Here is a 25,081-nt window from a genome sequence, read left to right on the forward strand (position 1 = left end):
CTGCACAAGATGAAAGGACAAGATCAGACCTAGTGTTCCAACTTTGAAAAATATTCTATATTTCCCGTGATGTGTCAACCTGTTTAAAAGCTGTTAACCTAATTAGGGATGAGTGAAAAACAACAAGATGTGCTTATAGGAATCCTTTCCCACTTCATTTAAAAAAAAAAAGACACTGGACAGCTGCTATTTATTTTTCATCTCTGCAGGAGCTGGGATAAGCATCCAACTGAAATAAGTGGGATGACACCAAAACATTTCCATGAATTTAAAAGCAGGTTCAAAGCTTGTCACATAGTGAGGGAAGTTACTTGCATGAAATACAAGACAAACCAGCTCTGGCTGTAGAAGCTCATGCTAATGTTAATTGAAGAAACCTACTCAACATATTTTCCTTCTAATAACCAATTTAACTGAGGCAATAACTGCCTCAGTAACCATAATACAATGTGCAGTACAGTTCCAAGCGCTGATCATACTGCTGCAATTTATAATGCTGCACAGGATATTACAAGAGTTCCACATTCTCCTAAATATTAAAGTTCAAGCTTCACAACTCTACCTCTTCATTCTCGTCTGCTCGTCTCTCCAAACATCAGCCCTCAACTGCTGCTACTCACATCAGCTTCACAACAAAACAATTTTACTCTTCCTCCACTTTGTTTCTTATGCATGGAATATGCTCCCTCAACTCATCAGTAGGGCCAGTCCATTTTCCTCATTAAGTACGTCTTCAAGATCCACCCTATGTTATGCCTTTAAGAGATCAGCCAATTAATGATGGCTAGCTGAGCTGGCATCTTTTGTTTATCATTAGAGAACTGCCTGGGTCTACAAAAACATGTATTTGGTTGTATCCTTCTCCCCATAAACTTTGTTACTTCTCTTAGATTTTAAAACTGAGAGCAAGGACCATCTTCCCTCCATGTTTGTAGCATTGTGGGCCCCTGATTGAGGCTACTGTCAAACAATCCTTCCAAATATACCCAAGCTATCAAGACTGATGCAAGAGCCAAGTACAGAAGAATGTGGTTTGCAGTGAGTAACAGCAGGCTAATTGAAACTCCCATGTAAAGAAACACATCTTTGATTTTCTTTTAAAAAAGTTTATTATGTAAATATAGGATGTGGGCTAAGTCCCCATCTCCTACTCTGCTTTACAAATTCAAATGCTCCATACTGCATCCTCAGACCATTCGGGGCTGCTCCCAAACTGCCTCCCTGCCCATCAAAGGAACAATCTCAGATTGTCTGCACCATATAGTTTGTCCAACGTCAGACCTCATCTACAGAACAGCTGACAAAGCAAGGAAATGTTTGTACCTCCATTTGAGACAGCTGTATGTGAAGGACTAAAGAGACTACTGAAAATTTTCTCTGCCCCTCCCATCTCAAAACTGAATTCTCTGGCAGATACCACTTTACAGCGGTTTTGCACCACAATTTCCGAGAGTTGGGTTTAATCTAGAAAACAGTGTAGCTGTGATTGTTGTTTTAAAAATATTTCTTTAATCATATGCAACATACTGTGGGGATTTGAGGGGAGGAAGGGAATTCTGTCCAAGTTTTCAGCCAGGTATTGTTCTCAAATTAACAATGGGAACGCTGGGGGCAGCAGCACCCTCAGTCTGTGGATTCCAACACGGACTCGCTCAGAGCCAGGTCCCAGTAGTGCTCAGCTCCGTGTTTTTTAAAGTGCTCCCGTGCCATGTTTTCAGTGGGGCACTGCTTAAATTTCATTTCACCAAAGCTGCGATCCTTCGCTGTACCCTGGAATAGACAGAAAGAGTAAGAGTTTTCTGATGCATCTTGCTGGCAAGAAAAACCACCAAGCAAATGCATCAACAAGCAAATGCAACCACAATTACAAGAGGAATCTAGAATAAACCTTTTTAGAATTGAAAAGTAATTTCTCAGGTTTCTAAACAAGTGTTCAGAGAGGAACTATGATTTGCATAATTAAATTAGTGCTATTTTTATTTGTGCAGAGGTGAAAAGTTGTGTAGAAACATGCTTAAATAAGGGCAATTTCCACTGTCACTTAGTAATGTTTTCTTTTAAATGAACTGCCAGGAAGAGAGACTTTCCTTTGATACAGTCTGCAACAAACTGAAATGTTTAAGAGCACTTCAGTGGCTTTAACTGAAGTTACATGTTTTATTCCAGTCTGTGTCCATCTTTGTTTGGCATACCCAGTGTCCTTTATTATGCCATGTAAGATTATCTCCAAAGACTGTGGAGATGCCAATATTTTTATATAGCATCTCACAGGGTGTGATCATGAAAACTGAAGGGTGCGGGCCCCAACCTCAAGACGCTTGGAACACAAGGGAGACATATAGCCACAGTACTTCTGACCAGGACTCTTGAAAGCCGCCAACTTGCTTCCTGTCACTAGTTAGCCATAGAAAGCATTGACTGCTTTCTCCACCACAAGGACTGAGTATCAGAGGGGTAGCCGTGTTAGTCTGGTTCTGTAGAAGCAGCAAAGAATCCTGTGGCACCTTATAGACTAACAGACGTTTTGCAGCATGAGCTTTCGTGGGTGAATACCCACTTCTTCGCACTTGCATCCGAAGAAGTGGGTATTCACCCACGAAAGCTCATGCTGCAAAACGTCTGTTAGTCTATAAGGTGCCACAGGATTCTTTGCTGCTTCACAAGGACTGAGTATACTACCTCCCTCCACCAGAGCAAGAGAGTCTGAAACCCAGCTCTCCTGCATTGCAAAAAGCAGCCAATAAGTTAGCCCAGGGAAGTTTCCTTTGAATAGCGATTGGATATTTGAATAGGATCATGCATCCTCTGCATTTCCCAGCATTATACCCTTCCAAATGCAAAAATATTCCTGTGTGGACTAGACAGAGGAAGTCACCACATTGTTTTCTCCATCTGAATGAGGTTTAAAAAGATAAACCGCGAACATTTCATACTGAAACCCCAACCTAATTCAATCAAAATAAATATCAAGTGCCATCAAGTTGGTAGTAAAATGCTTTGTGCATAGTGATTTGCAAACAGAAGGATGCAGCAAGTAACAAGGCTTTATAGCTTGCATGCATGTTTTAATATTGGCAGTACTGAAAAGCCAAGTGACCCAGAAATTAAGCACTTGAGCCTAAGGCCCCCAAATGCTCCTTTAATTCAAGATCATAACTTACCTCCCAAACCAGAGAGCACTTGTTTGTCTTTTTAACAGACTCCTCATCAGATTCATCATCATCTGAAAAAAAAAAAAATAAAGCAGATTTTAGACCTACAGCCAATAAGGAATTCCAGGCAGTCACTAAGAAAGCACCAGTATTAAAAATACAAGTCTTTCCTACCCCAGAGCTCTAAGCAGAGGCAGTCCTTACCATATTTCTATTCTCATTCCACTCAGAGAACTTCTCCCCTCTAAATCCAAATTACATATCTGCTATTTAGACTAAGACTTTTACATTTCCCTCATTTTGGGCATGCACACGCCTTCACCTTTCTCTACTTGTGTTTGTGGGGGGAAAGTCCTCCATAGCTATTAGTAATGTTATACCTAACTTCATAATCTGACATTTCAAGCACAAAATCGAATTCAAATACTGTGGAAGATCTAACTTACTTGCACAGAAGATTCAGCAGTGAGTACATCTCTCTACCACATTTTTATTCCCATTTCAGGCTCCATCATGTGCCTAGAGCAGTGATACTCAGATCTCTGGTTCAGGAGCCAAATTAGCAACCAACATTACCTAAAAGAGCCACAGTAGTAGCTGACTACAGTACCATGTATTCATATTTAAACAGTATGACAGGGGAAATAATAAGTTTATATATATATTATTCCCACAGCAAATAAAATAACTTAGTGCAAGTTGATAACTTAATTGGTTAATAACACAGCAAAAGCATCCTGATTGGGTAATAATTAAATCAGTGTTTTAATATCATGTGCTGCAAAGAGCCACTTGTGGCTCCTGAATGTCAGTCTGAGTATCACTGCCCCAGGGCAACAGTTACAGCCATGGACTGGTCTCTCACATTACACGCTACACAATTACAAAATATCTATTACAGGAGTACCCAGGGGTCATCCAATCAGGATCAGCTCCCCTAGGGGGCTGAGCATGCACAGAACATGTACAAAAGCACAGGCCTTTCCTGGAGAGCTGACCCATTTAAGAAAACTGTTGGCCAATGGCATTTACACAGGCACTACATTTATAAAGCAGTGGTTCCCAGCACTGTTTGTGTACCAGTATTAGCCAGGGCTATGTGATTTGGGCTCTGGGCTCCCACTTCCTGTCTCACATATACATACCTGTACTGGGTTCTAGAGGACCACCCTGAGTGCCTCACAGAATTAAGACCCTGAGAGTATTTGCCTCCCCAGTCTGCAAGGACTGGGCTTCATTCAGCAGTACACACACTTTCCCAGACTCGAGTTTGTGTTTTTTCAAACCTGGAGTCTCGCAAATGCAAAGCCAGCTCAAGCGCTACTGTGTGTTAGAACACATACAGCTGAATAGGAGAGGCTGACACAGCAGAAGGCAGTCTGGAAAACTGATGTAAACAACAGTAAGGCGCATAAGCCAGCACTGAAGTTCTTGGCTTTGTATCATCTAAATCACAGTCCCAGTGTTGGTTTGCTTTAGTAGCATTACAGAGATCTTCAAATTTACAAGTCAGATGATCAGATCGATTATGTTCTGCAGAAGGATTTGCATAGTAATGGCTTCTCTGCCAGGCTGCAACAAAATGACCCTATTGCCACTTCCGTACAGTCACTCTAGCCACGTTTCATATACATCCACATGGGTCTATGCTCACCATCTCCCTTTGTGTTCGATGTCTGCTCGTCCCACTTTATTCGATGGAGCATAAGACGTTTGAATTTCTTCTGCGCTTTTGGGCCTGGAGAGAGAGATGATGATAATCATTTTCTCTCAGTTCTTGCTCATTGACAACTTCAATTTAAGAGTCCTAATAGAGTTGCATTCTGCCTCCAAAAAAGCAGTGAAAGCTAATGACACCTGAAACCACGGAGGAAAAACTAAACACTCAAACACACACTCAGTTCCAGCAGCTACAAGCCCTTGGCAAAGAGAATACTGTAGATCAATGACAAAGAAGTATAATCTCTAACCTAAGCACAGGGCTTGGGGACAGAAACTCTCCTGTGGTCTTTGGCAAGTCACTTCACCTCTGTGCCATCTCAGCTTCCCTTGCTGTAAAATGGGGATAGTATCTCACAAAATGTGCTCTGAGACTGTTTATGAAGCACCATGCAAATTGGAGGCATTGTAGCAGATGCAACCAGGGCTGGCAGAGTTTTTCCTGAGAAGCTATCACCGTCAAAGCACTGAGACTTCAAATCTAGCAGATTTAATAATGCTGAGTTTCTTAAACATATAAGCTACAGTTTAAATATTTAGAGGATTATTTAAAATACTTAAGTAGCTAACATACTCGACTACCCAAGGGCTGGTGCGGAGTAAATCTAAGAAGCATCCTGAGTAGAGCAGCTTAGTATCTTCCTTTATTTCCATAAATCCCAGTAATTGGCAATTTAAATATTTGGTATCTTGGTTAGAAACAAGCTTTTGAACATCTAATGTTCTAACCAGAAAGTTCACCCCCGAGCCTTACCTCCTTCTACTACCACCACGTTGACATCTTTGTGTAAAACCACCACTCCTGTTAAGTACAGTTGCCCAGCATTTGCTTCAATTTTGAATTTTTTTGCGGGGTTCCCCAGATTTCTGACTCTGAGGATAGAAAAGCAAAGGTTTATCTATTCAAAAAAGGAACTATGAACAATGGACAACAGAGAAAAAGGGTTCCCTTACTCTCCTCCAATTCAGTCCAGTAATTACTCTCACTTTAAACTCTCCGGCACTGTGGGGGTATACAAAAAACCTTATGCTCAACAGGGTTTTATTCAGTGTGGAGCAGGGACTATATCTACTTTTTTACAGCACCTAGGAGCACAGGGTCCCATCCTTAGTTTAGAATACATTATTACATATATTACATTATAATAGCAGCTTTCATCTGACTTTTGAATGGTGTTTTATCAGATGTCCGGACTCGGGTTCTATTGCCAGCTTTGCTTGTGACACTGGACATTCCATCTCCCAGTGTGTCAGGTTCCCTGTCATTAGGATTAAAAGTCATAAAGTGCTTTGTGATCCTTGGATGGAAAGTGCTATAGAAGCACTAAAGTATTAAGAGACTTTCTACATTCACCTTGAATGTTCCCACAGAATGAGTGAAGAATGGAGTTACCTTTTCATTTATTTACTTTTGAGAAAGTGGGACTGTTTCTCTCTCTACCATAAAATAATTTGAACAGCATTCAGTGTTTCTAATGGAGTTCAGGGAGTCAGATGACAATAGCCTTGCTATGGAACACTCCATATTAGCACTCATTTATAGACAGGCGTTTGTCATCTGTATTTATAAAAAGTCACGTGGGAAAAACATCTGTTGAGACAAAGCACCTCTAGGGTCTGTGGGAGAAGGCACTCACCTGTACACAGATATATGCACTCCCTGTGAAATATCTTCTTTAAGTTTTTTAACCTTCTTTGCTTTTCTCTGTTCTGCTGTTAGTTTTCGTGCAGCATTTGCCTCTTCATGAGCTCTGGGTGGGAGGAAAGAGACAACAGATAAGCAGAAATGCAGCCTGTTGGTTGTCTGTTCAGAAAACTGGAAGGGGAGTGAGCCTTGGAGTGTGCCTTGTAGACCCAGAGTTAGGAACAGTGAACCAGGCTCTGCCCAGACCCGGCTGGCTTAGAAGCATGTGAGTGGTCCCAACCCATTAGATCACAAGAGACTGGCTTCCATCCAGGGGGAAACTGGACCAGGTTGTAACCAGTATGAACAGTGGTACTGAAGCTTCCTGCAACATGACCCTCCGATTTGCTTTCAATGCCTCTAGTGATGAGGGATCAATCCATTTAGTCCTTGGCCTCTGCTGAAAGAGCCATTAGTGCCAGCTGTAATGGTGGAATTTTGTGGTGTGAACTGGATCAAAACCCACCAACTAATTTTAAATAGGTCACTAAACCACCATCAGATGGTACAAACTTTCAGTCAGTGCTGCTAGAGGCTGCATTTGATCTAGTGGTGATGATGCATAAGGCCCTGTATCATTACCATAGCCTGAAAAATCCAGCCATCTGGTTATTTGTAGTTTCAGACTGCACATATGAACTTTTAATTCGTGTACTTTGCTTTAGATTAGTTTCTTAAAGAGCCTACTCAGTTCATATTTATTACAGTGAAACCTTTGCATTTCCCAGATGGCTTCCCTCGAGAATGAATGTGTGCATGCACCACCTAATATTACTGTGGAAATGTTGCTGTCTGGAGCAGTCAATTGCTTAGTATTAAACCGGAAGCTACTCAGTGTAAGTGACTGAACATAGTAAGCTCAGGAGGACCATGCTTCAAAGTCATTACTCCACAAGCAGTTGTTGGAGGGTCTGTGAAGCGAGTCAGGGTCTCAGTCCAGTTCCCAGCAGATAGCTGTCCCTACTCAAAAGCCACCACTGCAACTGGGCCTCTTGCTGACAGTTTCAGGACAAGGGCCAAGAATGGATAGGTCATGAATACTCAACCCTCTTCTAGCTCTTAGAGGAGAGCCTTTCAAGACAGTGTTGAAATACGTTGTAGGGTCATCATTTGAGCAAAATTTGCCATTCCTTCTCCCTTTGCTGCATCTGATATGTGCTTCAGTAGAGAACTTTAGTCTCCAGGGCTGTCAGGACACCACCACCACCAAATCTACTTTAAAATAAAGTTTTCTTATTCTAGAACATGCAACCTACTTCTGTCTCTTTGCCATCTGTGCTCTAACGTGAGCTTCCACTTTTGTCGGATCCTGAACAGCTTCTGTCCCCAGTACTCGCATCAGGTTAGAAATTCTTACTGCAAGGGAAATAGAGAGAGGAACATTTTAAAGGCATCTATCAAGTACCAACTTGCCTTTTGCATTTTTGACACAAATTATGACATCTGTTACTTCCTATAAGTATAAGCTTAAAAATGAGAAGATCTTCAGAATAGAAGTTTTACTTTAAATAAAACTGAGCAAAGATTGTAAGAGTGAAACAACATTGGGGGAAACCATCTGAAAGAAAGGTACAAGTTAATTTCTAGGTGAGACCAGATCTCCTCTCTAAGGCTTGCTTCAAAAGGCTCCCCAGCATTATTTAAAAACAGCTTTCTGTAGCATCTTTTGTCAGGCTCAAAATGCTTTACAGAATTACCAGCTACAAACACACATCACTTGCCTCTGAAATGCAGGTATTTCCAGGTGCAGTGTGGCAACTGACAGACAAGACACAGCAACAATGCATGAAATTTAGTAAAGAGCGGTTCCTCCGTCTGAGCATTCCATGTAGTATGTACATTTGTTGTACCACATTCTGCCTCTGTGAACCCTAAGTCAGTGGGGTTGGATGGGGTGTCCAGAATGCTGCCCTACGCACATGGGGCTTGAAGCAGGAATTACTCAGTGAAATTCTATGGCCTGTGTTATGCAGGTCACACCAGAAGATCATAACAGCCCTTTCTGGACTTAATTCTATTAATATACATGCATGAATGTAAATTCATGAACAGAGTAGATCTATAGGATTTTTCTCACAAAACTCCTTTGTCTGCTGCAATTTACCAAAACGGTGTTTTTAACTAGCCAATGTGTCACCATTTAAAGATAGTGTATGTTTTAATGTGGCGTTTTGCATTCAGCCTGTTCTCCACAAGGTTGTCACCTACCTTTTGGTTCAGGAGGCGGCATTAGGCCCAGCCTGACTTTCTCCTGCAGTTCCTTCTGTGCTTCTCTCCGCGTCTGACGTCGTAACTTCTTCTGCTCTTTTTTAGTTAGATAAACGCCCAGAGTCACTGGTGTGTCACTGTCCACTAGGAAGGCAAACCAATGAACAGTCACTTTACATTTCCCCATTTCACAAGGACAGGACCAAATACTGTTTACAATCATTACTGGGAAAAGGAAAGGGAAATAGCTGCAGTCTAGGAGTTGTAACCAATTCATCATGCTTAAGGCTAAGGCAGCCCAACACAACCATTTTTGTCCTCCAGTCTGCTTGTAACCTATAACCCCCCCCTCTTTTTGAGCATGTATGTCTGCCTCTCCGCTATCCCATATTACATCATAGTTTCTCTCTGCTACACTCTGTGATCCTTGAGTTACTCCAGATTGTTTATATCAATGCTGAACCAGAAAACAGAGGTTACAATATGGTTTATGTTAAAAAGATTAACCACTAATCATCTAAATCTTTTTTTTACTATCCTATGTCCCTTGTCTGGGTCTGTGTTACCATGCGAATCACAGGAGGAATTTGGGGGTATGTCTACACTGCAACTAAACACCTGTGGCTAGCCTGCATCAGCTGAGTCAGGCTCACAGGGCTTGGGCTGTTTATTTGTGGCATAGATGTTCAGGCTTGGGCCCAGGCTCCACCCCAAACCCAAACGTCCATACAGCAATTAGACAGCCCTGCAGCCCGAGCCCGACTCAGCTGACACGGGTGTTTAGTTGCTGTGTAGACACCCATAATGTCCAAGTAGCGGTAGCCATCCCCTGTACCACATGAGAGTCTACCAGTTTCCAATAGCTAGTTGGTCACTATGCTTTTAAATGTGATTGCCTCCACTCTTTTTGCAGACTCACCTCCTAGTCTTAGCTGTCTCACCACCCTAGCAGAGCTCTACGTTCTATCTTAGCAGGATTTCTCTCATGGTGAGAAATGAAGTCAGTGGTATTACAAATAGGGAGGGTCATAGCCTGGTTCAGGTCTCCTGCTGCCACTGGTTTGGAGCACTTGAAGGGTCTTGCTACAAAACTCCCTGTGTACCATGAGTTGATCAAGACGACAAAGAGGCCTTGACCTAGACTGCTACATAATAGTACCTGGTGGGCTTAGCTGTGCTGGGTGTTCCACAAGGTTTGTGATCCCAAAGTAGTTGTCTCTTTTAGAGTAGACTCCAGCTGTTCTAAAGAGGAGAGAATTCGTGTATCACTATGTGTCATCTTAGGGCTGGCTTCCCTCACTTCCTTCAATGTTCCACGAGTCACAGCATTTGGCGAACAAAGCAATTTGGCCCCCACACACAACCACCACAATGCTAACTATTAAACTTACACAAGCTGCTGAGAGGTACTCTAAAGCCAAGAGTTCAGGGGAAGCAGGGAGATGCATGGGTCCTACATTAATATTAAAGTGCCTCCCATTGCCCCAAATATTCTAAATATTGATCTTACATTTAGACATTAGAGGCAGAACTTTCAAAAATGCTTAGCTGACAGTCAATGGGGCTTGTGCTCCAAAGTCATTTAGCTGCTTTTGAAAACCCCACAATGGCTTTTAGCCAAAATCGCTCTAACAAACTGCTGTATCGATTGCACGCAGAAATTGTTCTCTCAGTCACTGGAATAAGACAGCTCTGGAATGGAATATGGCAGCTGTTTGGCACCACACCACACACTGGAGCAGGGAGCGAACACAAAATACAACTGAACCTCCCACGGGGAATTCAGGGGGGCAGAATGCAGTTACTCAAGCAGATGCACTTGCTTCTGTAAAAGATGCAGTAAAGGCTTAGGGCCCGATTTTCAAAAGCACTGAGCATTTCAGCTGCCAGCAGCTCCCAAAAAATGTCAATGGAACCAGGGGCTGGTCAGCAATTCTCAAAAGCCAGGCCATTAGTTTCTTCTCTACAATAAAATTACCAACCCCACCAGGTAATAGCTTACAAGTCAAAGCCATTAGGGATGATATACGAATCCCACCACTCTATCTCAGGGATCTCCCCTTCTTTCAGCTCCTTTTTTGGGGTAATAAGAGCTAGTTTGGTAGAGGTGTGGATCCCAGTCTTTCTGGCAGCTTGAGAGATCTCTGCCTGTAATTTTTCTAGTTGAGCCTGAGGAAAAGAGGAGAGAGATGGTACAAGCAAGTCACTTACATGGGCACACGCAGAAATAGTGTAGCCTTTAAAAAGCAAAGCACACTGGATATATTCTTTTACAAGCTGATCAGGGCATGTCACAGAGGAAGCACAGATTGGAGGCTGGGACTAATGGGTTGTTTTGTGGAGGTTTGTGGGTGTTACACAACCCTAACACACAATTGTTCTCCTAGATGATACTTTAAAACTGGGCTGGGCAACGTACTGAGAAATGTCTTAGCTCTTGCATAGCACTTTTTATCAGAAAATTTCAAAGCGCTTCACTATTTCTTTGGGGGAAATCTCTTCCATGGTGTAACAAACCTCAGTATCAGAAAGGGTCTTCCCAATATCCAGCCTAAATCAGCTCTTCATTCCAAGAGTCCTCATTATACCTTACAACTGCACTAAATAGTTACTGCTATGTACATTTATGGTTTTGCGCATGGTTAAAATGTAGGCAAGTTCTCTCTCCCTTTAAGTTCTTCCAGCCCCCAAATCATTTGTTTCTATTAAAAGTAGGTCAAAAAAGTGTATTTTTCCATGGAAAATTTCAGCTTTTCATAAGAGAACTAAGTTCTTTGTGTTTTCAACAAAAAGTCAAAAATGCATGCAGAAAGACTTTCCACAAAAACTGAAAACTAATTTTCCACTGAAACACAGTTTTGATGGAAAATTTTCAGCCATCTGTACTGGAAATCTTTCTTGTCCTGAAGCCTCCATCGTTCTTGAACGGGACACAAGAGTTCAGTTCCCATGCCACCCCCTGCTTCTAGTGCAGTTCATGAACACCAGCGCTCAAAAACTAGACAATACCTTTGTTCGTAACCTCTGTGCAATTTTTTCAAATTTGCCTTTGTCATGGAACTTAAAGGTGCGTTTCTGACGTTGGGATGAGGCTATGGAGACCCGGGGGTCAAAGTAAGTGTTGGATTCCATGTCTTCAGAAGGTTTCTCTTTGAGCTGCTGTTTAAACTGCTCCCTCTTCACAGCCCTGATGTTTGCTTTTAGGGTCGGCATACGATGAGTCAACTCAATCTCTTTACCAGTCGCATCAACGGTTCGGCCTTGTTCGTCCAGGATCAACGGGGTAGGCTTTGTCTGGTCCTTTAGCTCTACTTTCCTGATGCAAGAAACATTTTGTTAAAATGCAGTCATGCAGCATTAAACTCAGAGGAAATATAGAGCGTATTGTGACCACCACCAAATAGGTCTTGAAAAGAGTATGGTCTGCTCTTTGGTGGTTTTCGCTAAGCCTTGTTAGTCAATATCTTATAAAGGAGACAGATGTGAAGCCATTTTAGTGCAACAGTAATCAAAAAGCAGGTGCCAGTATTATGATCCAGAGCCTAGAGCAACTTCAACTATTAGAAGTCTGACCAAAGCATCAGCACAGAGGTTTCCACATTTTGATCACTCATAGAACATCAATAATCTAAACACTTCTCTCTTCTTGATACTTCAGGGAACAGAGGTAGTTTCATACACCGTGAATGATATGGGTATGCTTACACTAGGGGTCCAATTCTCATTTACATCAAGATCTCCTTACACCTCTTTGGCAGCGTAAAGGGGTCCTAAAGCGGGTGTAAATGTTATGCTGCCAGAATGGCATTGTGTAACAATGTCAGCCCTGAGGCATTGCCCCCGGTAAGATTTCCCACTGTTGCTATCATTTGTTTAGCTACATTGATGGCTGCAACGATGCAAGCACCAGTAGAGTTAAAGTGATGGAGAGTGGTCTTGCATTCTAACCATTGTGCAATCTAGAAAACCCCTAGTATAGACAAGGCCACAAGGACCTGATGTAGTTTAGACTACTCTTAGTTGTCCTTTGAATGTTCAGTCCATTTCAGGGTCAGCTACAAATGTTACAGTAGAGGTGAACAACAGCAGACAGACAACATCCAGAAGGGCAACGCCTGTCCAACATCACTCTCTGGTGCTTCTATCATTGACACAGAGCCGCCAATTATCCAGTTTATGAATCCAAGCCAATACACATGAATTTTGGTGGAAAGGCAATGATGAAGGCTGACAATATGCACGCCTAACATTTGTCTTCTTCCTACAGGAAGTTACCAGGGGTGCAGTGTACTTGGCAAGTTGATTGTACTCACGGAGGTGCAATTCCCATTGCATGCAGGTTGGCCAACCCCACCATGTTGGCATTGCCAATGAGCCCAGGTTTCAAGGCCAGCTGAGCCTGGATTCGGGCCTGCAGTTCAGCAGCTTTCCTGGCTTTCTCGATAGCATCATTCATGAATGTGGCTGCCTGTGAGGGCTGGATGGTATTGCCGATGGGGAGACGCTCTGGCTGGGATGAAGAGGGAGTTTTTGGCTGGGGAGAGAGATACACTGTTAGATACATGTCAGAACAATCATGCAAGTCACTGTTTGAGGAGAAAGGCAATGCATCCATTTGAATCCCGTGACAAAGGATCTACCCTTTTGCTTTCCAGGCTGTACCTGGGGTGCAGGAGGACTGATGAAACTCAGTTGCTTTTTCCTCTCCTCAATCTGACGTGTTGCTGCCTCCATCATTTGTTTGATCTGCAGAAATAAAAGTTGGAAAGTTAGGTTTCCTCCTCCTCACAAGAAGCCAGAAGGGCTAAGGCACTCTTCAGAGGCTCCTCACATAGTGGCAAATGAGTGCAAACCCAGCTACTAACCGGGACAATTCTAACCAATGACCTCCAATTCAGCAGCAGCAACTCCGGGTAGTCAGTGCCCACTGCCATGACCTGTTCCTTCCTATTCAGCTCACCCTACAGAAAAGGAGCCTTGTTTGCCTGTTTCATTGGTGAAGAGGGTCTTCCCCTCTCTAACTGTTTTCTTGGCTGAATTCAAGTGTTACCAAGTGCTTTGCATGTTCAAAAAAAGTGAAAGGACCTGCAAAATGATTTCCTAGACTGTTCTTAATCAATTCAGTCTGCTCACTAACACTGCAAACTGTAAGAACTGAATTGCCTTTTCCTGGTGGAAATCACTGTTTCAAGATGATATACAGGAGAATCTCTCTAATTCTAGAACACATCTTCCACTAAACTAAGTGACATTAATCCACTAATTAAAAATCTGCAGTGCTTTGAGATTAAGCCATTACTGGTAAACTATTTCATGTGTCTGAACTGTTTGGTCAGTCTAATTTAGACTAAGAGCTTTAGTCCAAGCATGTTTTCTGAATCTGCAAAATTCCATGTACATTTATTGTACTGTATAATTTAAAAAAATAATGAAATGTGCCAGATCATACAGATGGCATTCAGCTAACGAACAGTTTATACTACATAACTACATGTGAACACATTTCAGTGCAAGTCAACACTTCTCCAAACAAATGAAGGATACTGCATAACAAATGTATTCTCTCCATTTATTCACAGTATAGTTTAGTTGTATTCATTAGCATTTCATAGTATTTCATCAAACGTAGATTCTGTATGAGTAGCAAGTTTTAGCAACACAAGGCATCAACATGGCACTCTCTCTCTGCCACTCCGTTTTCGAGAAATGGCAAAGAGGACTATTAGGCTTACGAATTTGGGAACTTCTATTGAAACTGGCCAATAGTAGCAGCAAGCTCTGAAAAGGACACAGCGGAAAGCACTTGCCATTAGTTTTCAAAAGAAGGATGCGCTAGGCCCTGACATTCAAATTTCTAATCATGATATGAAGTATAAAATACCTGAAACTTTTGTTATTCCCTCACACAGAAAATATTAAGATGGTAAGATCCAAGATCTCTGTTTTTTGGGAGGTGGCGGAGGAGAACAGCCTGATAAGACAAACCTGTAGCTTGGTCAGCATTCCAGGACTCTCTGAAGGCGGGCCTGGGATAACCTCCGGCTCCTCCTCTACCTCCTCAAAACGTGGAATACGCCGCTTCTTAACACCGGAAGACTCCTTGGAGATCTCAGAGTCATCACCAAACACATCCTAACAGAACGGGAACAAGACAAGACAGCTTACGATCAATGATATAACAAAGCTACTCAAGGCTACTGATGAAGACAAGCAACCACCACTTGAGTCCAGCAATTTAGAATTTGAAAAACATTTTGGTTAAGCGGTCACAGCAAAGGGCTTGAACCCAAAACTCCTATGCTGGATTCTCAGCCCTGCCCTTTACCCACTGCGGGATCAGGAGCAAATTTAATCGATGTCTCGTTTTCTCACCTGTACAATGGTAAGTGAGATCCATCTAAATGGATGGTGGTGATGTGGAGGTTAACTATTGTTTGCAAAGCACCCAGATCCTTGTGTGAAAGGCATTACCATCCTTCTGCTTGGGTTAAAGAGTTCCTAGATCCATCATTCTTCCCAGTAAGCCTGTGTGTTCTCTCACACACCTATCCACAGAAATAGATCTGATCTACAAACTGACCTGATTTAACTAAATTGGTTTCTAAATCTCAAACTGATTCAGGAGTCACTACAAAAAGTAACTTTCCTTCTGCTGAGACTCATACCTTCTTGTCAACTGTTTGAAATGGGCCACCCTGATTGCATTGGCCTCATTAGCATTACAAAAGTAATTTCCCCTCCCTTGGTATTCACTCCTTCTTGTCAACTGTTGAGAATAGGCCACTTCCACCTTAATTGAACTGGCTTGTTAGCCCTGATCCCCTCACTTGGTAAGGCAACTCCCACCTTTTCATGTGCTATGATATATATATTCTGCTTACTGTATTTTTCACTCCATGCATCTGATGAAGTGGATTTTAGCTCACAAAAGCTTATGCCCAAATAAATGTGTTAGTCTCTAAGGTGCCACAAGGACTCCTTGTTGTTTTTGCTGATACAGACTAACACAGCTACCATTCTGAAACCTGATTTAAGAGCGTGTCTACAAGGAGATTGCACTGATTTAACTAAACTGATTTAGTTAAATGGATGCCATTTGTGTGAGGAAACAAGCCCTTAATCTACCATACAACAGACATCCTGTATTATAAGTGAACATTATTTGAAAAGAAGATATACAAACCGGTTGTAAGCGTTAGTTGAAATCCCCTCTTCACTATTATGGTTCATATTCTACAAGGACACTTCCTCAGCCAGACACAGGTACTTCTTGGAATACCTACAAGTTCAAGAGAAAGTACTTGCCCATAGTATAAAGTGTGTAGACCATTACGTTTTAGTTCCTGAAACTTCCCAAGCAGTGATCTACCCCATGAAATGGTACAAGGGAGAGAGGAGAAAGAGGGCCAGACAGAATGCTGAAAGACAGCTAACATGAGTATTATCTAATGTTTTTATCATTCCTCTGTCCACCACTACAATTCTAATTCTGTGAGCATATGTAAAAGCAGGGCTAATATTTTCAAGGGAAAAGCCAGAAAGAAAAAGTTACCCTTGTTATACCACCTTGGGCTGCAATTCCAGTAGATCTCCTGCTAAGCAGGGTCAGGGCAGATCAGTGTCTGGATGTGGCACTTCTAAGGAAGTTAACTCCAGGAAGAGGAGCTGGTGATTCACCTCTTCTCTTTGAGTCAGTGCCCCACCAGTGTGTGTTTGGGCATACTGTGCTACTGGGAGGGCTGAATTTCAGATTAGATACAAAACTGAGGGCCTGGAACACTTTTGGTCATTCAAGATCCCAGGGCACTTTTCACTAGAGATGGGGAATTAGCCCCAGTGCCCAGTCCAAATCCCAGCTTGGGTATCTAACCTACCTCCATAAGATTCCCCAAAGCGTTTCAACAGAGTGTAACGGTCTTTCCTTCCTGCCCTATGACGTTTTACAGTGTTCCTATTTGATGCTAAGTAGCATTCTCACATGATGTGGAAGCATGTTCCAGTTGAGTAAAGCACTGTCTTATAAATGATTTGTAACCGAAGAGCTTTGGGATCCATTTGCATTGGAAGTGCTACAGAAGTAGAAGATAATCAAAGTGTAGACTGCAATCCATCTGCCAAAGGATTCATCTGCTGAATCATCTGCTTTACAATGAGATGTCAAGTGGCTGCATGGCATAGTTCAGATATTCCAGTTTCTTCTCTGTCTCCCCAATATACCAGAGGAAAGAGACTAGAGATCTGGCCAGGACAAAATATGATGGCTTACTGGCTTTCAATCTGAGGACAGCTTGGCGGCTTATGTGAAATGAGTTAGTGAATTTCAGTCTAGTTCCTAATTAAATGTGCCCACAGCACAAAGATGCCACCTCGTAACACTAGTTGGCTCCCTTCTTGACAGTCTCTGGGGTGCCAATGACTGAAAGCACATTGGCACTGAAGGCACTGCATCGCTTTAATGAAAACACTCTACACCGACAGGAGAGAGTTCTCCTGTCAGCACAGTTAATTCACCTCCCCGAGAGGAGGCAGGTCCATGGGAGAAGCCCTCCTTCCGACATAGCGCTGTCCACCTGGGGAGTTAAGTTAGTACAACTACGTTGCTTGGGGTGTGGATTTTTCACACCCCAGAACAATAATTATACCAATATAAGTCTGTAGTGTAGACCAGACCCAAGCTATGGAAGATTGAACTTCTCACCTCTCCCCCCTGGGAGGGGTGGGGCTCACTCCAGATCAGACTAAGGCACATTGGCAGGGAAGCTTGCACTGCTGCCACCTAGGCTGTACCTGTTCTGGGGATAAATACCTCTTTTTTACACATGACTATTTAACCAGTTAATGTAACTGGAACCTGGAAGAGGAAAGGTAAGTAGACCCTTCTCTAGCACATTTTAAAGCCTCAGCCAGGCAGAGAAGAAAAGTAACAGTTTCAGACAAAAAATATTGACAAGTGCAGGCAGTCCCTCTCCTACTACAAAGCACTTTCCCACAGACACCTGGAAAGGCATAGCTGAGAGCCCTGTAAGGGAATATACTAGGTAACTGGAACTGTAAAAAGCGACAAAGAGTCCTGTGGCACCTTACAGACTAACAGACATTATGGAGCACAAGCTTGCATGGGTGAATACCCACTTCATCAGACGCATGTGGTGGACATTTCCAGAGGCAGGTAGGTAACTGATGAATCAGGAACTGATACAATGCAAAACTTCAAAAAGAGAAATATAAAATGCCATAAAATAGGAACCTCAGGAAAAAAGTGAAAGGAAACTTACTTTAAGACCAGGGAACAGCTTGTCGAGTAGCCATTTTTAAATTCTGTATGCAAATGATGAAAAAAATTGTAATTTCACGGTCAAAAGCAAAATCTTCAAGATAGCGGGGTGAAGTAAAAGACAACTGTGGATGCATGAGAATTTCCACCATCCCAATCAAATGTTAGATGGGAAAACCACCAGAACACTAGAAAATCCTTGCTGTATTTCAGGAACTTGAACTTTGGTGGGGAAGAGGTTGCCAGAAGTTGCATATTGTGGGTTCCAGATGAGCTTCAGTGCATGGACACAAGGTGAAAATCCACAAGGTAACCCACCAACATTCATTCACTGACAGTTGTGAAATCATCAGTTTAGATTTTATGATGACACGTCTGAGTAAGGAAGAGCAATGGAAAGTTACTACAAGCTGTGACCGACCAACCCAGACTCCTAACCTCTAGTTAATGAAGACTCGGCAGCATGGCAAAACTGCAGTGCGGGAGTATGAAAAACAGCAGAGAGCCACAAATTCTGCTATTTAATCTCTTCTGTTCCATTAAACCTACTAGGAGATTGTTAAAGAAACCAGATGCTCAGGCTTCCAAGTCAGGACATGGTCAGGGAAAGTATTTTGGTACCTCATGGCACCTCAGAAGAGAGTAAAAAGAACTGAAATGTAAAGGCTCACACACTTCATTGTAGAGAAGGGTCTTTTCTCTTGAACTTTAAGCATTATAAGATGTGCCTTTCTGGAAGAGGAGAATGTGGTAAAGTAACAGCACTGCATTCATGGCCTTTAACCAACAATACAACAATTAGTCCTTCGCTTACCTTCAATTCTCTCTTTCGGTTCCGGTCACTGTTGGATTTTGAGTGCCTGGAGCTTCGTCCTTCCTCTACAGCTTCAAAGAGCTTGTCGACAAACCGCAGAGTGGAATCATCAAGAAAAGGCTTCAGATGGTCTGGCAAGGAAGAGAAATTTGTGTGACTAGACTATGAATGTTTTTGGAGACAGGAATAAGTGGATAAAAATTATACTTCAGCCTCTTAATTCAGACTGCCATTCCCCCTGACATCTAGAATACATGACCTATGGGTTTTGAGATTCCATGCAAGCCTCTTTTTAAGGTAGTCTCTAATACTGACTACAGCAAATTTCTTCAGTTTCTTTAACAATGGAACCTTTCAACTGCATTTCCTGTCTTGTCAGTTTCTGTAACACCCTTTAGGTGGTTTGGAAGCATCTTAGACAATGCCACCTTCTACCATGAGGAAAAGGGGAATACAAGAAAATCTGTCCAAACTAAGTTTCTATTACTACATACAGCTAGTGAAGTAAGTCTGAAAATATTAAGTAAATAAAAATTGGCTCTGAGCTAAGAATTAGCAAGGACATTCTCAGCTCAAAAGGGATGTCACATGCATGAAAAGGGGGTTCATCTAATGGAAACAGTGTAACAACCTTAATTAGCAATGAAGAAACTATTTGCCACATACAGTTCAGCACCACTAAAGTCAGGTGAAGAAGTGCCCAAGAATAAGGAAGATAAATTCAAATCTAACTTAAAGACCATTTCAAATGCAGTGCAGCTCTTCCAGTTCCATTTGTAAAGCTCACAGCTACTCACAGGAACAAATACTCATTTATTTCAGATACAAATTTGAAAGACTCACTTGGTTGCTTTCTAGACCAAGACAAAGTGTCTATATCATTAGTTTCATTTTCCTGAGTGATGCCTCTATTCCTTTCCCTGCTTTGCTACTGTTTAGCTTGAAGGCATGGTAGGATATAGTTTATATGAAATACTTCCCAAAAAAAGGGATTGTATTGCTAAATAGAAATCCTGAGAGATTCAACAGGTTGTCGCTTTTAGCACCTATTTCATACACCTCCCTCTCTTTTTGTCAAGGATCTCTAAATACTCCTAAATACACAGCAATGGATGTGGGTGTTGAGAGTGTCATAATGAAAAGCCGAGGACATACCAGCTGCTTTCTTTTTGTCCATTCCCTTCCCAACACAGTTCAATGCTGCAGTGACCACAGTGGGTTCTGAGAAACCCAGGACCCGCTTCACTGTCTTCTCGATCCATGGCTTCAGCTCATCCAATTCCCGTTTAGAGAGCGACATCTTCCCCAGCAAGCTGACTTCAATTATTTGAATTTTACCTATAAGAAAAATGAAGAGTGGGAAAAGCATCACTTAGATGAGAGACTGGTGGAAGGTGCAAAGCATTTTTTTTTAAATGAATTTCTTCCTAGAGACCCCAACCAATGTTGAGGTGCTATTGTTCTAAGTGCTGTATAAGACAAGGAATAGTCCCTGCCCTCAAGACTTTACAATCTAACTAGACAAGACAAAGGAAGTATTAGACCCCTATTAGAGATAATCTCTCTGTGCGTTAGTTCCCTGAGCGGCTTTCTCAAAGTTACACAGGAAATTGATGGCAGAACCAGGAACTGACTCGAGATCTCCTGAACCCTAGTCCAGTGCCACGACTACAAGGCCAACCTTCCTCTTGTGGAAGGTGTCAAAATGACACTCTTGGAGACTATGCAGAGTTGTTATAGCCATGTTGGTCCCAGGATATGAGAGAGACAAGGTGAGTGAGGTACCATAGGGCAGGTATCAGGTACCAGCAACACAGTTTCCAACTCCTACAGACTTACAGCCTCATAAATGCCCCCAGGAAAGAGAGGAGGGGTTCCATCTTTGTGGCTCATTCAATCTTTGACTTGTGCCAAAGGGAGCCAATTAGCGACAATCAGGGTGGTAGATTTGTGATGCGAACCCTTGTCCATTAGTCAATGGACTGAGACCTATCCAAACTTAGTGCAAGTGGTGTACGTGCAATTTATACATTAGAATAGTTTTTACAATATTTTGAGAGGGGACAAGTCCCTCTTAGGCAATGTGGATGAAATAGACTGAAGATCTCAAATCATGTTACAGACATTAAGCCTCACAACATCTACACGAGGTAAGCATGTGCAGCCTTCCACATTAGAGGAAATTAAGGCTGACTTGGCTAAGGTCACACAGCAAGGGGACATCTCCCAGGTCTCCTGACTCGCAACCTCACTATAGATTCAGACTTTAAGGCCAGAAGAGACCATCATGATCAACTAGTGTGACCTCAAGCGCATTGCAAGCCGCAGAACCTCACCCACCCACTCCTGCAAAAAGCCCCACAACCTCTGGCTGAGTTACTTAAGTCCTCAACTCTTGATTTAAAGACTTTGTGTTAGAGAAAATCCTCCATTTACTCTAGCTCAAATCAGCAAGTGACCTGTGCCCCATGCTGCAGAGGAAGGCAAAAAAAACCTGGGTCTCTGCCAATCTGACCTGGGGGAAAATTCCTTTCAACCCAGATAGGATGATCTTAGTCTAAAAGATCATCCTGCCTCACCAGGCATAAGCACACATACATGTATCACTGTGCACATGGCCCACATCCTGGAAATATTCACAGGCATACTTAAGCCTGAGAACCCCTTCTGCAAACTACAGGCCCATATTCCCCATCCCCACCATTCTGAATCTAATCATGAGCTACAGATTTTGGAGACAAGATCTCTCTCCACTAACTGTTTGAAATAGAAGCTACTATGTCAAGAGGGTTACACTCTACAAATGAAATAATGTTTAATTATGCACCCAGACACTGATTTGATTTGGAAATCAAGCCTCCTTTACCTAGAAAGAGGCAGTCTTCTTAAGGAAATATGCTCGGCCTAAGACATTTCCTCCCTACAAGAAAAAATCTATAGGTAATTCTGTACTGTATAATTACAAAGTGTTACAATTGGTCCATAAAATCAGAAAGTGAGTGTCAATGTTTTAAAATAAAGTTATTCTCCAAAAAATGGCTATATATGAAAATAAGAATCAAGATTTTCTGTTTGTACAGTCAAGAAATTTTCTTAACTTCAAAGAGCAAGGAAACAAAGCAACAGCAGAGGATGCCTGTGGGCTACATATAGCTACATTTCAGTTATAGCTGCTTATTGAGTAAGACATCATTTCAGATGATGACTGTTAAATGTTAACGTTTGATACTCACGATCATTAGTTCAGCTAGGTTAAGAGCCATTATTACATTTCATAAAAACCATGTTGCCATGTTAGTATCCTCATTTGCATATTGTAAAAACAGGTTAATATTGTTATAAGAACGAGTTACACCTTGATAGATTTTACCTTCATTTATGTAATTCAATAAGACCTAATAGAATACTCAGCCTCAGGCAGGGTAGCATGATATTTCAGTATCTGAAGAGCGAAGAGTATATATGAGCATTCTCCATTATGTACTACCTACAGAATGAGAACACTATCTTTCAGCCATGCAAGTATTCTATAGACAGTTAAACCTTGCATATAAGGTCAAATGTGTGTCTTAACATGTCTAAGAAAGTTGACAGCCAAAATATAATAGAAGATTTCTACCAGGTGGTCCAATAGTGAAACTGCACAACACATGTATCTCATGTTAAGGTATACACCCACTAACCTTCTTCACTATGTTATTCCTCAGTAAACGGATAATCTGAAATTGATGTTCTCACAAAGCTGTTGTCAAAGCAACTGTGGCTCCTTCAGATAAGCAACATATTTAGCTTCATTCTGTAAAACATGTATGACTAAAATTAAGTAAAAATTCTAATTCTAATGAGAGTTTCCAAAGGCACAGTGAGATGTACAATGCCTCCTTTCAATAGAAACCCTTTTGCTCACAGCACTGCCCCAATAAGACTACTATTTTAAAGGTCTGAGTACTGGCTATGTTAAGGCTAGAAATCTAGATGCCTTGAATCAGACAAATTTAACTCTAATAGGATAAGAGTGTTCTTATATCTGCGGAAAATTTTACCAAATTCTGCAAATGAAAATTGTGTACTTAGGAAGATCGGGTTGTCCCCGCCATTCCCAATTACTTCTTTCTGAGAAGCAACCTAGCACAAATGCAACATGCTTATGGGCAGACAATTCTAATCTTACTTATAAAACTCATTTGCACTGGCAAAGGTTAAAACCCACACAGACTTTTTTTGGTTGTTGCTGTTGTTCCATTTTATTTTATTTAATAAAAATGTTTGTTTATCCAGAATGGAAATAAATGTGCCAATTCCCTCCCCACCATTATGTGTGTACCTTTGAATAATCAGCAAAGGGGGCACTGTAGTCTAGTGGTTAGAGGCAACATGGGCGACAGGAGTCCTGAGTATTATGTATGGTTAACTGTGTGTTGTAAAACAATAAGGAATTTCTTGTTCATACATCTGCTGCCTCTCAATTTTATTGGATGACTCCTTGTTCTTGTGTACTCAAAGTACTATTATCCTCCCTAAAGAGGCACTGCTGCTACAAGTAGTATCAGGAAGACCCAAGTTTAGAATCAAACCTAATACACACCATTAAAGAGGATGCTTTTTGCCTATGATGCATAGAGAACAGGAGATACAAAGGGCAAAAATTCCTCTTGACAAAACCATCACTGTGGCAGATTGATGGGATTGCCCCTCCAAGTCACTTCTTGGCTAGATGTTAGAGAAAAATAACTGTTTATATAGCATGTTCTCTCCAAAGCACCACACTGCTTTTTTCATCACTATACTCCTGTAAGACAAGTTAATATTACTAATTTTCTAAGTGACACAGAAGAGTTAAGGGACTTGACTCAAGACCATCAGCAAGTCAGTACCAAAGCTGAGATCAGAACTCAGGAGCCCTAACTCTCAGTTGCCTGCCCTAGTACCCAAATCACACACTTCTTGTGCGAAAAAGGTGCGAACACTAAAAAATGGGAGTATGCAACAGAAATCGAGTGCAAATCGGAGCGCTCCCCGATCCGGGCCAAAATGATATAGGCAGCATTTCTAGAGGAGCTTGAGATCGTTAGTTTTGAGGTAGATGCACAAAACTTGAGTCTGCTCAGAGACTTTCAAGATTCCCAGAATCATTCACTAAGACGGTTTAACTTCAAACATTGAGCTAATAATTCACTTGTGCTTTATCAGTTATATTCAGGAGCACAGAGGGACAAGGTGATGAGACAGGGGTACCAGTGATAGGTCGAAGACAGCACACACAGCTCAGCACCACACACCCGAGGCACCAGAGTGTGTGTTGCTCATGCTCCTGAACAAGGGAGCCCTTTAGGACTGGGAAGACGTCTGAGGTATAGCAGATAATGGAAAAGAAGGGGGAGTGTGAAGACAGAAGAGGAAGGTACCATGCCATCACCAAGAGTATCATTTATCAACTCTGGCACACAGAGTGGAGACTCCCCACTGCACCAGGACATGGGGGTGATGGCCAGCCAGGACATGGGGGTCACTATCAAATCCTCAGGAGTATGAGGGACAGGCTGGGGCCTTCCCCCTTCCACGAGGCCGGGGGGGCGGAGCTGGGGGCCTCCCCTCTTCCCCAGGGCCTGCGGGTGCAGCAGGCGAGTAAACAGAGGTTCCTGTCACCGCATCAGTAATATGAGGAGCAGGCTGGGGGCTCCCCCCTTCCCCAGGACCTAGGGGGGAACTGAGGACTTCCCCCCTTCCCCAGGGCCGTGGTGGGGGCTGCAGGCCAGTAAATGGGGGTCCCTGTCATCGCCTCAGTAATATGGCTTGGCCCTTCCCCAGGGCCTGGGGGTGCAGCAGGCCAGCAAACAGAGGTTCCTCTCACTGCACCAGGGCCGAGGGGGAGGCGGCGGGGGGGGGCTCCCCGCCCTTGGTCAGCGCGCCGCGCGCACACACGAGGCCTGCGCCGGCCTAGCTCGGCCCTCGAGCCCCGGGGGCCGGATCACCCGCCGCCCCAGCCCGGGCTCCCGCGCTCCTCACCTCGGCGCCGCCCGGCCCTGCCCCAGCCCGAAACTTCCGCTCCCCGCCGCGGCGGCCTAGCGAGGACTCGCTGCGACTGACGGAGACGGAACGTTAGGGCGGAAGCGGAAACGGCCCGCGTGAGGCCGCCCCGCGCGCTCGCGGGTGGGCGGGGGGAATTAGGCACCGGCACGTGACGCAGGAGCCCAGAGCCTCAATGTGGGGGGGAATATGGTCACGTGACG

The 25,081-nt window shown here is 42.8% G+C and overlaps 1 protein-coding gene across 4 annotated transcripts; it reads right to left on the minus strand.

Annotated features, from left to right (window-relative positions):
• Positions 1–1,095: 1,095 nt before the first annotated feature.
• PRPF3 (pre-mRNA processing factor 3) lies at positions 1,096–25,008 on the minus strand. 4 transcript variants are annotated; one of them, XM_044991506.1, is made up of 18 exons: positions 24,858–25,003; positions 22,535–22,647; positions 21,718–21,771; positions 20,007–20,189; positions 18,852–18,982; positions 14,749–14,895; positions 13,426–13,509; positions 13,077–13,297; positions 11,773–12,079; positions 10,766–10,932; positions 9,923–10,005; positions 8,764–8,907; positions 7,812–7,911; positions 6,509–6,622; positions 5,626–5,744; positions 4,807–4,890; positions 3,162–3,223; positions 1,096–1,770 (listed from the first exon to the last, which is right to left on the minus strand). In XM_044991506.1, exons 4-18 carry the CDS (start codon positions 20,149–20,151, stop codon positions 1,624–1,626), a joined length of 2,055 nt encoding a protein of 684 aa, XP_044847441.1. In that variant the 5' UTR covers positions 20,152–20,189; positions 21,718–21,771; positions 22,535–22,647; positions 24,858–25,003; the 3' UTR covers positions 1,096–1,623. The 4 variants fall into 4 exon arrangements, with proteins under 4 accessions (XP_044847441.1, XP_044847440.1, XP_044847442.1 ...); XM_044991505.1 differs by lacking the exon at positions 21,718–21,771 and having other exon boundaries at positions 24,858–25,002; XM_044991507.1 differs by lacking the exons at positions 21,718–21,771; positions 22,535–22,647 and having other exon boundaries at positions 24,858–25,008.
• Positions 25,009–25,081: the final 73 nt, after the last annotated feature.

The sequence above is a fragment of the Mauremys mutica genome, chromosome 17, assembly GCF_020497125.1.
Source record: "Mauremys mutica isolate MM-2020 ecotype Southern chromosome 17, ASM2049712v1, whole genome shotgun sequence".
Classification (NCBI taxonomy): Eukaryota; Metazoa; Chordata; order Testudines; family Geoemydidae; genus Mauremys; species Mauremys mutica.